The 15344-nt window shown below is 42.5% G+C and overlaps 1 protein-coding gene across 1 annotated transcript in view; it reads right to left on the bottom strand.

The window, feature by feature from the left end:
* Positions 1 to 211: 211 nt before the first annotated feature.
* RAB40C (RAB40C, member RAS oncogene family) overlaps positions 212 to 15344 on the bottom strand; it is a 36344-nt gene continuing 21211 nt past the window's right edge. Inside the window, exons 3-7 of the mRNA XM_020812587.3 lie at positions 13844 to 13904; positions 11045 to 11105; positions 8465 to 8542; positions 7911 to 8133; positions 212 to 3432 (exon numbers count right to left, since the gene is read on the bottom strand). Coding sequence (XP_020668246.1) covers positions 3152 to 3432; positions 7911 to 8133; positions 8465 to 8542; positions 11045 to 11105; positions 13844 to 13904 — 704 coding nt within the window. The 3' untranslated portion in view covers positions 212 to 3151. The remainder of the gene's footprint in view (positions 3433 to 7910; positions 8134 to 8464; positions 8543 to 11044; positions 11106 to 13843; positions 13905 to 15344) is intronic.

The raw sequence follows: 15344 nt of genomic DNA, 5'->3' as shown, positions 1-15344 counted from the left end.
TTTCAAATGATGCAGTTAGCAAAGTGCCTTCCACCACTCCCTCCTGGGAATATCCCATCAACACAAGCCCCCTTAATCCTCTTAAATCCATCCTGCTTCTCCCCCCTCCCCCCACTTCTTCTTTGCCCTCCCACTGTCCTTCAGCAAACCCCCCCCCCACTCCCTTCAAGAGCTGACTTGGTCACCACCGAGAACTTCCACAGCTGCAGGATGGTTTTAAAACAATTTTTTCAAAATTTATATAAAAAAACCCATCAGTTTAACAACATTTACTGTACAAAGGAATTAAAAACAGGAATGGTACAAGTGTTTGACAGCAGCTAGTTTCTAGTGTTTTGATATCACATTCTTTTGAGTTGAACATTAATAAAATAAGGTACAAGTTCAGCTGTGATTGGCAGACATTCCAGAGAATCTCATTCCAAAGAATTTGCCATGATTAAAGCGCAAGAAAAAGAAAAAATAGGCATTTAGGTGAGGCCAAAAATATGCATGTACAACTAATGGAAGGCAGGAGGAGAGAATGAGTACAGACAATTGAAAACAGTTTTTTTTTTATGTGCAGCAGCATCTTCTTCTATTCTTCAATAAGAAAAGGGGGTGGGAAGGAAATTCGCAGCCATAGAACTTATGTACAAGCTTTATCATCTATTGGAGAGACAATAGGGAGGATTTACAGCTGACAAGCTGGAGAAAGAGAGAGAGGGGAGAGATAGATAGATAGATAGAGGGTGTTCCCTGTAATTCTTCAGAAAAAAAAAACACAATGCACATTCTATAGCTGTTTTGGGATGTGTCTATTTTAAAATCCAGGGTGGAAAGATGGCTGTTCAGGCTGCCTCCTGGATCACCTGTTCACAGCACATCCCCAGAATGCCAGGCTGTTGAGTCAGTGATTGTCTCCCACTCCATTTTGAGCAAGTGGCAACAGGTGGCCTTGGCTCTGCGGACATGCCCTGTAAATCTCCGAGCTTCCATGCTCCTGGCCTGGATTTGGCTTCAGCTTTGTTCTGAGTCTGATGAGATGCCGCTAAAGGCTCTCCCCTGCCCTTGACCTGTCCCTGCCACCCTGTTTGAGCTTGTGCCAACAGTGGGGCTTGGCTTACCCCTTCGTGCCAAGCAATCTCAAGAGCAGGCAGCAAGATGCAGCCCTGCCAGCCAGGCTTCGGTCAGAAGTTCCTGAACAAAACGGGTGGTCAGCTGTGCGGAGAGCATCTCACAGCATCATACTACCCATTCCAATCAAGGATGTGCTGGGCAACCATTCCTAGCTGGGGAGCAGCTGCCATTGTGGATAAGACACCTGGGAGAAGACATTTCACCAGCTAGCTCCAAAAGGAGAAGGGAAGGGGGGGAATATGAATACTGGAGTGGGTAGGATGTATTGTAAAGAGATGTCAAATGACTGCCCTCTATCCCCTTTTGGTTCATTTACTATCAAGCCCCTTCTCTCTTTAACTTAGAACGCTTCCTATCAGGGCTTGCAGAGGCAAATTGCAGTGGTTTCCTTTCAATTCTATTTCAACATGCATCTAATAAGCATGAGCAGCAGCAGACGTAACTCTTGAGTCTTCAGAATCCATGTGAACAAGGGTCAGGCTGCACACAAAGGGAACAAGAAAACCCCATAAAAGCTGGAACTAGGCCTGAGGAGCTCAAACATCTGCACGGACTGTAAGAAGCAGTTTAACAAAACACCCAACAAAACTCTAGCTTACCACTGGATTGAGGCCACTTCCATTCTAAGGTTTGGTGGCACAATCTTATCAGTTTCTCAATATTCTCCCCACCTCCGATCCCTAAGAGAAGAGGCTCTTGTAACTTTAGTAGCCACTTCCTTGCTCAGTGTTGGCCGATGATGATAACCCTTGAGAAGAGAAGACGGGAGAGAAGAGAATCAAAGGAAGTGTGCCCTGGATTTTTAAAATCGTGTGGGCTACAGCTGCTCTCCAACTCAAAGAAGATTTTTTTTAGCAATACCACCAGATCAGAGCCACACAGTCAAAGCAAGCTGGCATAACGTGCACATATTTCTGTCCAGTGGGAGAACATGCTACAGCACAAGCGCCTAAGATCTCTCCATGCCTTGCACAGCCAGGAATTATGTCAAGACATAAAAAGGGTGACATTTTCTGATGGTGTTATCTCCTTTTCTTTCAATCACGATCTTTTGAGATTTGGAACAGCAAACTCTTTTGTCTTCAGGCTCCTGGAGGCAGGAATAGCTTTAGTGCATCCCATAGATCAATCATTAACTAATTCCGGATGGGGTGAGAACTACCCACCCCCACAACACAGCAATGCCCTTCAAACTCTGCCCTTGCTATCCACTTGAACTTGTTAACAGGAATGTCTGGAAAACTCAGGTTCAGAAAGAAAGAAAAATCTCTCCTTACTTTCACAAACATAAATTTTACATTTTTTTTAAAGAAAGAGTATTAAGAGCAACCCTGTGCCTTTTCTACAATTCTCAGGAGTGTTTGATCATTTTGCCCCTGAACCCTACTAAACCCCTTCTTACTTCAATTAGCCCAGGGAGTCAAGGCTCGGTGGCTTCTATTTACAAGGCAGCACAACGATTTCTCTCAATGACATTCCTTTCAAAAAAGCGGGCCACTCCAGGAGACCTTTTAGAAGTAGTGACATAATTCCTTTATAAGTGAGTGAAAATGTCAAGTGGACTGCTTCTGAAGGATCCCCAGCCAGCCTGGGTTGACTACGACAAACCTTGCCCCCCCCTTTTTTTCCCCTTTGAAAGAGTCAGTGTTCACTTTAGCACCAGCAACCCACTTGGGAGCCCAAGTGCAATGGTTAAAGTTTAAAGTTGCAGCACGGAATCCCAGCTACCCTTAGCTCTACCCCACGAATGAGGAAGAGTCATTTCCTTGAGGCAGCCACACAGTCCTCCCTCCAGAGCAGGGCAAGGTACAGACCTACCGCATGCTGGCAAGTTTGGCTTGACGCACCACCTTGCCCTCGCCCCCATGGGGTCTTGCCAACCTAATGCTCGTTGACAAGCTTGTTGCCCATCTGGGAGGCATTGCCACCAGACAGGCAAGAGGAATGGGTGACATGCGTGTAAACATCTGTATATCAGTGAGCAGGTGCAGGCGTCGCTCAGCTGGAGGAGACCTTCCCCAGGACCAGCTTGCTAAGAGATCTTGCAGTTGTTCCGCGAGCAGTTCTGGGGCGGGCTCTGGGGAGGGCGAATCGACTTGGAGCGCTTCAGGCTGTTGCCTTTGCTGCTGCTCCCTCCGCCGCTGCTGGCTAAGGAGTATGAGCGGCCATGCATCATCACGGCATTCATGCCGTTGGCCATGGAGAAGGACTTCAAGTGGCTCTTTATGGTGACGGGAAGAGGCAGCTTGTCTATGAGGTGGACTGGTGTGCAGGAAACAATGGCACGGCAGCAGAGGTCTTGCAGACTGAACACTGAAAGAGTCAAGAAAAGGTACCCGGGTCAGAAGGGAAGTACGAACTGGAACAGAAGAAGAGATTGTTCTCCGACGCTGAAAATCAAGAACAGAAAAGCCACTCTCATAAGCTAACATCTGCTTCTCAAGCGTCAGCCATTTCTCCTGTCTTGGTTCTCAGGCTGTGTACCTGCTGAGGAGACCACCCCACCCATATATCACAAATAAGTATCTCAAGGTCATACATCTCAGATCAAAATATCCCAATAAATGGTTAGGGTATTCCTGAAATCCACTTTCATACCATTTCCCCCATTAGAAATATCACAAGGGATTAATACAGTCTACACTTTCTGGTGACCAAATTCATTTTGTTAGTGTTCTGTAAGCCTCCTTTGAGAGAAAGGCAATGTACAAATATTTGAAAATAAATAAATAATAAATAGCCGCAATTCATCTGGAAAAAAACCAGCTCATAACATCCAGCAACATGGCAATAGTTTTTTCCTTACTCCAACACCAGAATCCTATTCAACTGCACTGGCATTTCAGTTTGAATTTTGTTTCATCTGTTCTCTCATATTTATTATCAACAGTTATTTTTTGTTGTTTCATAATCCTATCCAGTTATTTTTTAAATGGAAAGAGGGGATAAAGTATTGAATGAATTGCATTTCATTTACTGTATTATTTTTTAAGTAGATCTTGTACCTGTCATACATAGATTCCCATTCACCAGACAGACATTTTGATGTAGGAAGACCTGAATGAGGCATCCTGTTTTATGAAAGAGTTCTGGGGTAAGCTATCAGTCCACACAGAAACCTAACTAGTGGTGTGCCAAAGCTCCTCAACCTTCTCTGTGCTCAAAGGGCAGACAAATTGAGGCTCGACCACCTTGTACTCTTTCAGGAGAATCTCCAACTGTTCTACCCCTCGGTTTCTGCTTTTTTATACTGTATCTCCTTTAAAAAATCCTGCCAATGAGAAGGGGGGGGGGATGCAGATGGATTTGACCTGAGGAGCGCTAACAGCACCTTAATTGTATATACTCCAACTCCACACCATGATCATCACAGTCATACTACTCAATCCTAATATTGTAACAACATTGCAGTAAAGTTTAGTAAACCAAGTTGAGTGACGGAACAAAGAAAAATAATGTCCCAGAATGCAAAACAAAAAGAAATTAATGATTTAAACAACAAAGCAAGTCCCTCTCTTTCTTCATTGTTCCAGCTCTGTGAAATGGCTGGTGGAGCAGCTGCAAATGGATAGATATGTGTGGTAACATGATCTGAGCCCTCCCTAGCGCTTCAGTGGCTGGAGTGTCCAGGGGAGGTCTCGGGCTTTATTGGGAGGCTCAGAAGTCATTTTGCCTTAAATTTACGGTACAGTACTACTTTCGACTTCCCCTTATCTTAATTCAAATTGCTGACTACCCTTCTAACAGTACAACTGCTAAATGGGATACAAAGGATCCACTGTGATGCTGCTTCACTCCGAGAGCGAAGAAGTGCTCTTTTCTCTGTGCTATGGTTGCTCCGCAGAAATATCCCTGACGTGGTCTGGTTTTGCCCATTTGTTCAAAGAGGCTACGTAGGCTTAGAGTCCACCAGCTGGACCAGAAGCACTACTCTGGACTTTTATGCTTTCTTTGGTACAATGGATTCTAATAGGATTATAACAAACTGTCTCTACTCACATTTTTCACCTGTTTCTTGCCAACTATGACCACTAAATGGTTAAGAAAAGAACAGTTTAGGTGAATTAATGATACAGCGGTGCCTCGCAAGACAAATGCCTTGCAGGAGAAAAAACTTGCAAGACAAATGGTTTTGGCAATATGTGTGTGTGTGTGGTTGTTGTTGTTGTTGATTACTCACAAGACAAATGTTCCTATGGCTGTTTTTTGTTCCTGCCTCATGTTTGCTGATTTTAAAATGTTTTTATATGTTTAAAAAGTTAAAGTTTTTTGATTGAATTTTTTTTAATCATCTGCACAATATGTATGGCTTTAAAGAGCACTTAATAAACCCTTTGTAAACCAAATTTGACTTTGTTCTGACTTTTTTTTTTTGCCCACCGGAACGCACTAATTAGATTTCAATGCATTTCTATGGGAAAAAAAGTTTCGCAAGACAAATTTTTCGCAAGACAACATTAACCGTGGAGCGAATTACATTCGTCTTGCGAGACACCACTGTACCACTATTAAAAACAGCCCTAGGTTTTGCATCTAGCTCTGTCTCTAGGCTCATTGCTTGACCCGTTTATAGGGCTATACTCCTTAGTTGGCGTATTTAAGATTATCCTCTTTTGGGAGCAACGCTTTTTCTTCCCATTTCACAGGTGGGAAAGTTAAGCAAGGAACCAATGACGTGGGCCAGGAGAATTTCAGGCCTGAGAACGAACCTCCAGCTCCCCCCCCCCCCACATTCTTGTGTACTAATCAAGTTTCTTGAGCCACTGTCAGTGTAATTAATGCTTCCCCACAACTGGCTGGCGAGAACGCCGACTGGCTGGGCAAGTCATGTCTGCAGAAGACACACTGCATATCAATTCCCTTCCAGACAAAGCCCCAGAGACTGCAATTAAAATGGGAAGAGGGCTTCCCTGCCTGAAGATTCAATGAGAGGGGACAGGCCTGGCCTAGAGGTGAGCAGACATGCCACATGCCTTGGAAGAGAGTGCATTCCAACTTCACAAGCAGATAAGCCCTGGCAACCTGAGGCAAATAGCTGTGAACTCTGGCCCCTTCTCAGTGCTGGACTCAGACCCTAGGAGCAAAAGTGGCGCTCACCCATGAGAATGCGGGGCTTCAGGCTTCTTGCTACGCAGTGCGAAAAATCCTGACCATCTGAAGCAGAACAACGCTGGAGGAGGCACATTTATTTTCATGAGGCCACCGGGAGCGGTGGTGAAGCAGAGTGAGGAAAGCAAATGTGCCCGCTTTTCCAGTACTCCAGTTAAAGCAACGATGGGGTGAACAGGCTCCGTGCAGGCAGCCGAGGGCAATAACTAATACCTACTTAAACTACTGAGATCGAGGACAAATTTCTCAGAGGCTGAAAGACTGACTTGTTTAAAAAGATAAACCAGCTTTCTGTGTTCCATCAGTTTGTGAAGACTGGACTAATGTCAGACTGAGAATGAAATGTTCTTCTTCTCCTCATTTATCCTCTTGCACTTCAGGATCCTACATACAATACCCCCAAATGCTTGTGTACTAGTGGCAAACCAGCACTCCTCCTCCAAGCAGAGATCAGATCTGTCTCTCTCTCTCTCTCTTTTTGCCTCAAGGCAGAAGATGAAAGAGAATGTTGCCCAATGCAGCTTCTGCGTTGATTGTACAGAGACAGGATCTCAATTTTTAAGTTTTATCTGAAGAAATTCTCTATGACTAAATGAAAAAAAAAGTCCTCAACAATAAAGAACGCCATGCCATCTTCTGGCAAGAGTACTAAACTGCACCTTACAGAAAGCCCTTGATGGAGCTCCATCAAAAAAGTCTGTCATATTTCTTTTGCCAGGAGGCTCTAGAAAAACATCAAGCAGTTGGATACAACAGAAAAGAATGTAACTGCATGCGCAAGTGATGCCTACGGCGCTTACAAAGGAACCCCAAAATGCTCACTCCATCTAAACTTCCCAGTTGTAACATATGCGCCAACTCCTGCTATGAGTGCCAAGGTAGCCTTTTCAAAAACAAATCTGAAGTTCCCTGTTAAGACAGGCAGATTTGTACTGTCACAGGAGGTTTGAGAAGGGAGGCCAGGAGGGTGGGATTTATTAGGGTCAAAATCGCATCAAGAGCAGTGGGGCTTTTTGAAGAAGCCACGAGTCGGAGGCTTGGGAACCACTGAGTTACAACAACAGAATTTCAGCCATTTAATGGTAAGTCAACACCTAGGTAAACCCCACTGAATCAACAGGATACTTCTAGTTGGGATCTGCAATAGGATAATGACTAGTACATTCCATGCACGTTGTTGCACTCCTGTAGCAACAGAAGGAATGGCATGTCCTCTCATTCCTAAATTCTAGACATCCTAGAAAAACAACACAATTGCTATTATTTTATTTATTTTATTTATTTTATTTCTATCCCGCCTATCTGATCATATTAGACCACTCTAGGCGGCTTACAGTAAAAACAACAATGTAATTTTAAAACTTTACAGCAGAAACGTAAATTAAAAAAAATAAAGAACAGAATAAGAAAAAAGATCGTCAAGGGTTTTCTGTTGGGAAGGCCCGCCTATACATCAATGTTTTTAGTTGTTTCTTAAAAATGCCCAGCGAGGGAGCCGCGCGAATCTCAGGGGGCAAGTTGTTCCAAAGGAGAGGAGCCACCGCCGAGAAGGCCCGGATTCTGGTCTTTTCCTTTCGGGCCTCTCTCGGCGTTAGGCTCCTCAGCCTTATCTCCTTATCTCTATTAGAACATCCACAGCTGCCTTTTGCAGGGCAGGAACAAAGACGTCAAGGCTGACTCACCTCTGTTGGGCCTCCAGATCTTCTCCATGCCATGCCTCATTAGGACAATGCGTGACAACTCCGTAAAGGACTCAATCACGTTGAAGTTGCACAAAGGGCTGACCTCGAAGAATGTCATGCAATTTTTTTCTGCGTAGGACCGGGCCTGCTCTGTTGGCACCTGCCTTTTGAAAGCCAGATGAAGCCGGTTGCCAACCAAGATGCGAGGTACACCAGGGGCATGCTTTAAGGAACAAAACATAGCACATATTTAAGAATATTCACACAACTGTGCTAGCCAGAGCTCAGATCATTAACAGTTGTCATTTGGGAGGGCAAAGTGCCCGTTCAACACTTCTGGTCATAAGCTGAGCAGGTTGGTTCAGTTTCTCAATTATCCAGCTGAATAACAGGGATTGATAAGAACCAGTGTGGGCTGTGCAGCCTGCTACAACAATATAAGCATCTTGTAGGAATCCAAAGATATTCTCTTGCATCCTGACAAAATTTTGTGGTATATAAACATAAAAAAGCTCTGGCTTGTGAAATCCCAATGCGATCTCAACAATTCTTACCTCGTCTATTTCCTTCATCCATCTGTCTATGCCATCAAAAGACCAACGATTGGTGATGTCATATACCAAGAGGATTCCCTATGTGGAACAAAACAATGAACAATAAATTTAAAGCAACACTATCCGTGTTGCTTACCTGCAAATGTATTCTGTTAAAACACTACTAGCAAGTCAAACTAAAAAAGCAGTGAGGCTGGCACAGGCTTGTGAAATGTTCTGATAGAAGTGTACCTGGAGTGAGATCCTGGCCATAATGTTTGGGGCTGTTTAGCATTTTTAAAAAGTCTGGTAAAGGGAGATAAGACGCAAGTGTATAAAATCATATAGAAGTATGGGGAAAAAAATCAGCTACAGTTTCCTCTCACTTTCTTACAGTACTAGATCCTGAAACTATATACCAGAGGTTTTAGGCCAAGTAGGAAAAAGCACATCTTCTCACAGTGGATGTTAAACTGCAGAATTCAATGACACAGGATACAGCAATGCCGGACAACCTGGATGGCTTTAAAAGGGGATTGGATAAATTTATGGCGGCTAGGGCTAACATCCAATAATCCCCTCCTGTGTGAAAGGAAGTCTTTACTCTGATGCGTCTGGCAGGATGGTTAACTCTTGAATGAACAGAGTGTTAAACCAGATAGGCTTTTGGTCTGACACTGCCAAGGCTCATCTTAAGGTCACTACCAGAATAATCTGCCTTGGAGATTCAACATACAGGAGACCAACCTGCTGCCTGCGCAACTCATATACTGTAGTATAGTTCCTACTATACAGTACTCTTATATTTTGGGCTACAACAGAGGCAAGACCACCACAGAGTTTGAACTTGCGGGTTCAGAAGCCATTTCAATACAGTATCTTGAAGGAACCAGGTTCTCTTAGGTCTTGAATAGCTGTCAGAAAAGCTATTGATTGAAAATGAGAACATGTGATGAATACCCTGTCTATGAGCTACATATCCATGGCTTTAAATAACATTACCTACTGCTGAATGTTCTTAGTGTGATCTGACAGCAACATATTCAGTTTGTGGATATTGAGGCTTGGAAGCGCAGTTTAATTAAATAAGTGTTTTATTTTTGAGTCACATTTTACCCACATCAAGTATCTAACTGCATTCAAATGGCCTCTGTATGGAAGAATATTAAAAGTTAAATGCTTTATATCTGCAGAATTTTGACTAACACAAGCCATGAAACTTTCATCAAAAAGGAAAAAAAAAAGGTTTAAGCTTTGAGTCATGATTGTCATGAACTCAGCTATCCTTATACTCTTATCCACACCAGCGGAATATCTCTGAGAACAACTTGGCAGGGAAGCCAGCTTGGTTTTCAACCTGAAAAAAACACCAGTCAGAGAGGTATAGACATCTAATCTTCCCCGAATATGTCCTCCAATACTAATGTTTCTTCCAGGTGGAACATCTGTCCCATCGCACCCTTCCTTGCTTGCTGCTGAAAGAGGGTGGGCTGTAGCAGAAGTTTTGTCCAGACGTCCCACTAAGTACCCACTTCTCTTTAAGAACTCTGCTTTTCCACTTCTCTGCTAGAACTTCTCTATTGAAGTCCTCTAGCTGCCTTGGGTCCCTTCGAGGAGAAAGGCAGGGTAAAAATATTTTAAACAAACAAGCAAGCGATCAAGCAAGCAAGCAAACAGAAGATTTTACTTTTTAAAAATGTTTTTGAGTGCTATTTGAGTGTTTCTCACGAAAGGCGTCAACCATGGACAAAAACTGCAAATGGAAATCAGTAAACTCCGCCACCAGTAGCAAGTGTTAGTGAAAAGACACGAAACCGGGCCTTCTTGGTGGTGGCTCCTCGCCTCTGGAACAATTTCCCTCCTGAGATCCACGCGGCCCTCACTTTGGGCACTTTTAAAAGTCAATTAAAAACATGGCTATACATTCAGGCCTTCCCTCCAGTTAATATCTGACTTTTCTGTTTATTCTCTCCTTATGTATTTTCTATTCTATCACTGTATTGTGTTTATTACAGTACGATTTATGTATTTTTTGTATTATTTCACTGTTTTTACTATATTGGAAGCCGCCTAGAGTGGTCTTTTAGATCAGATGGGTGGGGTATAAATCAAATCAAACCAAATCAATCAATCAATAAATATAAATCATGTTTTTAGCAGGAAAGAAGAGAGATAAAAAGTTAAAGAATAAAGAATTGTACAAAGCAAGGTGGGAGGAACGGCGGAAGAAAAATACCAGAAACGTCAGTGCAGAACCTGGTACTTTAAGGAGAACAGATGTTCTGCCTAGAAAAGCCATTTGATTCCAGAAGTTATTTGTGTCTTTTAAAAGCAAGTGAGGGGAAATAAATGTGGCAAAGAGTTGCATGTAATCATTCCCATGGAGGGCTGATGGGCAGCATCCTTTACCCTTCAGTCTTATGCAAGAAGGTAGGAGTGAATCCATACGAACTATTCCAAGAAATGGTTCACTAGCTCCTCCAACATGCACTTCCAGCTGTTAACAAACTGACAATGTTATTAAATGTTTCTCTGCACAAACACATGGATTTGCTTGGAAATAAATCAGAGAAACTAAATAGTTTTGTCGGCAATACACACCTGAGCTCCTCTGGAGTAGGATCGGAAAATGGTGCAGAACCTCCCTTGGCCTGATGTATCCCTAGAAGAGAAACAACAACAGTAACAGGGAAGAAAGTTTAAGACTTTACTACTCCATTTCCCCAGCCAGTGGTCTTTTGACAGTAACAAATACAGAAACGGAAATTAAAAATTTATTCTAGGTAATACTTCCTGATTGTTTATGAAGACATCAAACCATGTACAGTATATCCCAAGGGGCGCAATGTTTCATAAACTAAAGGATCTCAGATTCTAGTATAGGCTATACTCTTCCACTCCATATCTAAGTAACTTGTTCTGGCTACCTTTCTCTCCCCCCGATACTTTTTCTACACTCATCCTGTGCACAGAACCTACCAATAATTTCTTCCCACAGAGGAATAGGTGGCAAATATATGTGGTATTTTACAGTGTATGTTGATAAGAGCCAATGAGAATGCATACTACAGTGGTGCCTCGCTTAATGAGCACTTTGTTTAACGACGAATTCGCTTAGCGATGACTTCTTCAGAGCGATCTTGCGCTCCGTTTAACGATGTTCCCTATGGGCGATTTTCACATAGCGATGTTTGGGACCATGCTTCGCATAGCGATGACAGTTTGGGTCCCCTTGTTTTGCTTAACAATGATTTTGACAGCCTCATGTTGGCTGTTTTTTAAATATTTAAAAATGTTTACAAATGTTTAGAATGCTTGAAATCATAAGTACACTTAAAAAACCCTTTGTTAAACTAATTTGACTTTGTTCCGACTCTTTTTAAATTTGTTGTTGAATTTTTCCCCCCATTGAGATGCATTGAATAGGTTTCAATGCATTTCAATTGGGGAACCGCGTTTCGCTTAGTGATGTTTCCTATGGTGATTTTTGCTTAAGGACGGCAATTTGTTCCTATTGGAACGGATTATCCAGTTTTCAATGCATTTCAATAGGAAACCGTGTTTCGCTTAGCAATGTTTTCCCATAGCAACGATTTTTTTGGAACCAATTAAAATCATTAAGCGAGGCACCACTGTACTTTCTTTCTGTAGTGTTTACAGAGGGCAGATAGGAGTACCGATGGTTACTAGTCATGACAGCTACATATCAGCTACATCTCCAGTATGACGGACATATATATATGTTTGGCCCTTGTGGAAAAGAAGGTTTTAAGCAGGCCTCTTTCATTAAGTCCAGCCTGGCTCTTTCTGTGCCTCTTACGTTTCTGCCCAGGATTGTGTGGTAAATGTGTCCCATCTAGCTTGGAGCCCAAGAACACAGAGATCCAACTTGTTTGTGAAGGTGTTTTAATGCACAGGTCAAGAGAGTGTTTCCCCAAGCACTATCACAGATACACAATACATGTTTTGGAAGCAATCCTTTTATACTGCATGGTAGTGGAGAGAATACTCAGATTACTATTTACTTTAAAAGCTGCTACAAAACAAGTCATCAGCTTCTGGCTAGAGAAGACAGGTTTGGATTCGGCATTCAATGGCTACTCCAGAGGCCAACAGTGCAGCATGCAATTATTGCAACTGTGTTTAGGAGTACAATGTGTTCTGTAGTAAACAGACACAGGGTGCGTTAAGGATAGCAGCTGACTCCGTGCTTGTGTAGGTTTAAGTCATGCTTTTGAATCTATTTGAATGTGACTGCACACCAAGGGGCATCACCGGACATCTGTGATGTTATGTAGAGCACTGTGATGACCTAAACAAGTGCCTACTGAAGTGCAGGCTAGGGTCAGGTCATCCGCGGAGCACTTTGCAGGGTCTCGGGCCCTGCTGTGCTCAGTGACCAGGGAGAGGCACAGAACAAGCAGCTGGAGGTCTTGTCGCTCACAGCTCCCTGTATCAGATTTCCCAGAAAGAGGGATTTTCTGCCCATTGCAACCAAAGGGAGTTATAAGACTCTAAACAGTTCAAAGACATAACACAGATATTATTACTGTGCAAACCACAGACATATTAAAGTACATTATTTATTTGTGTATTGCCTGGAGTGTTTTATGGAGTTATATGCATAAGCAACATAACACAAAGAAAAGGCTACAGAAAGTCTCACTATTTCGGAACTGCACTTTGCCACATCAAAGATAGTGAAAACCAATACGGCAGAGACTCTTGATTTCTCATCAACTCCATCCTGCATATGTAAGAAACTGCATATGACCATGAAGCAAGCAGGCCAAGAAACAATGAATGCCCAAATAGCATCCATTAAATGGGAGCCAGGTCCTCAGTAGATGAGGCACTCAAGCAAGGGTGAACTCAAGCATTTAAAGAGCCAGTACAGTTCAAAGAATCAGGTGTAGGAGAAACAAAACCAATCCACTGGTCCACCTAAAGCACAAACTGATGAAGATGCTTGATCTTCATCAGTTAAAAAACAAAACAAAATGAAACAAAAACAGAAAAAGAAGTGTCTTAGCACACACCCCACTCCCTCCCCCCACACACTGCCCTTCCTTCCTTTTCTTCATGGGTCTTCTACCTAGATTGTAGATCCATGGGCATGTTTCCCAAGTGTTACTCCTATGTTATATAGCGCACAGCAACTTGTTTTCTTGCAGATGTACATTCACAATAAGAAGAAGAAAGACTGCTTCTGTTGAAAAGACTATGGAAGACAGGGTGGTAATGGCATAATACACTTACTTTATGAGTAAGAGACATCATAAAGCCCTCCAAAAACACATGAGACCCTTCTAATGTATGAGGCACATCCTCTTAATGAAAGCAAGATCTCCTTTCTCGGGTCAGACAAACACTCTAATATAGCTCCCGCTGTAAACTTACCAGAGTTCCAATTTGACTCTTCTGCCATCTAATAAGATTGTTGTGGTTTTATAGTCAATACCTGTAATTAAAAAAAAAGTATCATAGTCACAGAAATATGGACATCATTACTATTATCATGACGCATTTGCTTCAGACAGTGTGTGCAGCAGTTTTACCAGTAAAAGAAGATACGCCCATATATTAAGAAGCTTGCAATTTAAAATTCAAGAGAAAAAAAGGGGATGGAGCATACAGTACATACAGAAAAAGAAATGAAAGTACATCAACTTAATCCAAAAGTGGGGGTGGATTCTACCTTTACTGGACCACTAGAAAATTACAAACAGAAGCTAGCTTTTCAACCATAGAGGTTTTCATCAGGCTGGATACCACAATGCCATGAACGGTACAGAAAAAAACCATAAAAGTTCCAAAAATCATGGCCAGATGTGCAGGCTAGGTTGCTTTGTTTAAAGTCAATTTTAAAATGCAGGCTTTAGTTAGAGGTGCCGTTTCAGATTTCACCTCTGGTGATATTGACAGGAATGTCTCTCCCAGACTTGCTAGACAAAGAGCTGTCAGACATTCAGCCTCCCCACCACCGCCCCAAATACTGTACTGAAACACAAGGTTCCCTTTTTGGTTGGGGATGGAGGCACACAGAAATGTGACAAACCCCATATCAAAAAATTTGGGATAAAATTTATTTCACCCAATAGATAAATCAACTGCAGCCAGAATAACAATATTACCTAGTAGCTGGAAAAAGAAGTTGTCCTGAGTATACAGTCTCACTTAGGCCATGTTAAATTCTCTTTCCTTTCTATTGTGTTGGACTATGTCAACTGACACTTCAACCAGAATTACATATACTTTAGGATCTGATCCACAATCAGGATGGGTGAATTTTAAGCATCTTTTCACATGAAGCAAAGGCCAATGCCAACCAGCCTGGCCCTTTTTGCCTCTCTTTAGATGTTTCTCCCCTGCTGCTTGGGGGCTTCTCCTTGTTTAAAGCTGGAATGATTGAAACAAGATAAAGTCAATGCAAGAGAAAGCAAAGGTGATGAAGCTGATGAGGAGCTGCAATGACCTGCCCAAGTATATGCTAGAGCTGTTTTCCCTGTGTGATGGTTTGTTTTGTTCTGCAAAACAATGGGGTAGGAATGTGTTACTCTGGGATGAGGTATGGGTAACATGTTAAGCTGGGATATAATGTTTTGGAACAACAGGGAAACTCACCCCCATGATCTTTCTCTCTAGCCACTCAGAAATTTTTTTTAAATTTTAAATTTTACAAACTACCTCGTTTAGTGCCAGATCACCATTTCACTGGATTCATACATTAGTTTTGTACTAAATCATCTTTGTACCAAAAAACAAACAAAAACACACACACACAAAAACCACAGACAGGCGAGTCTGGGATCACCAGATGAGCGATATCAAAAGAAGGGCAGCTGTGGGCCTGTATCAAGGGATTAAAGACCAATGCAGACACTGGCAGTAAAACAATCCA

This window comes from Pogona vitticeps, chromosome 13, assembly GCF_051106095.1.
Source record: "Pogona vitticeps strain Pit_001003342236 chromosome 13, PviZW2.1, whole genome shotgun sequence".
Lineage (NCBI taxonomy): Eukaryota > Metazoa > Chordata > Lepidosauria > Squamata > Agamidae > Pogona > Pogona vitticeps.
This window is presented reverse-complemented; position numbering and strand designations above follow the sequence as displayed.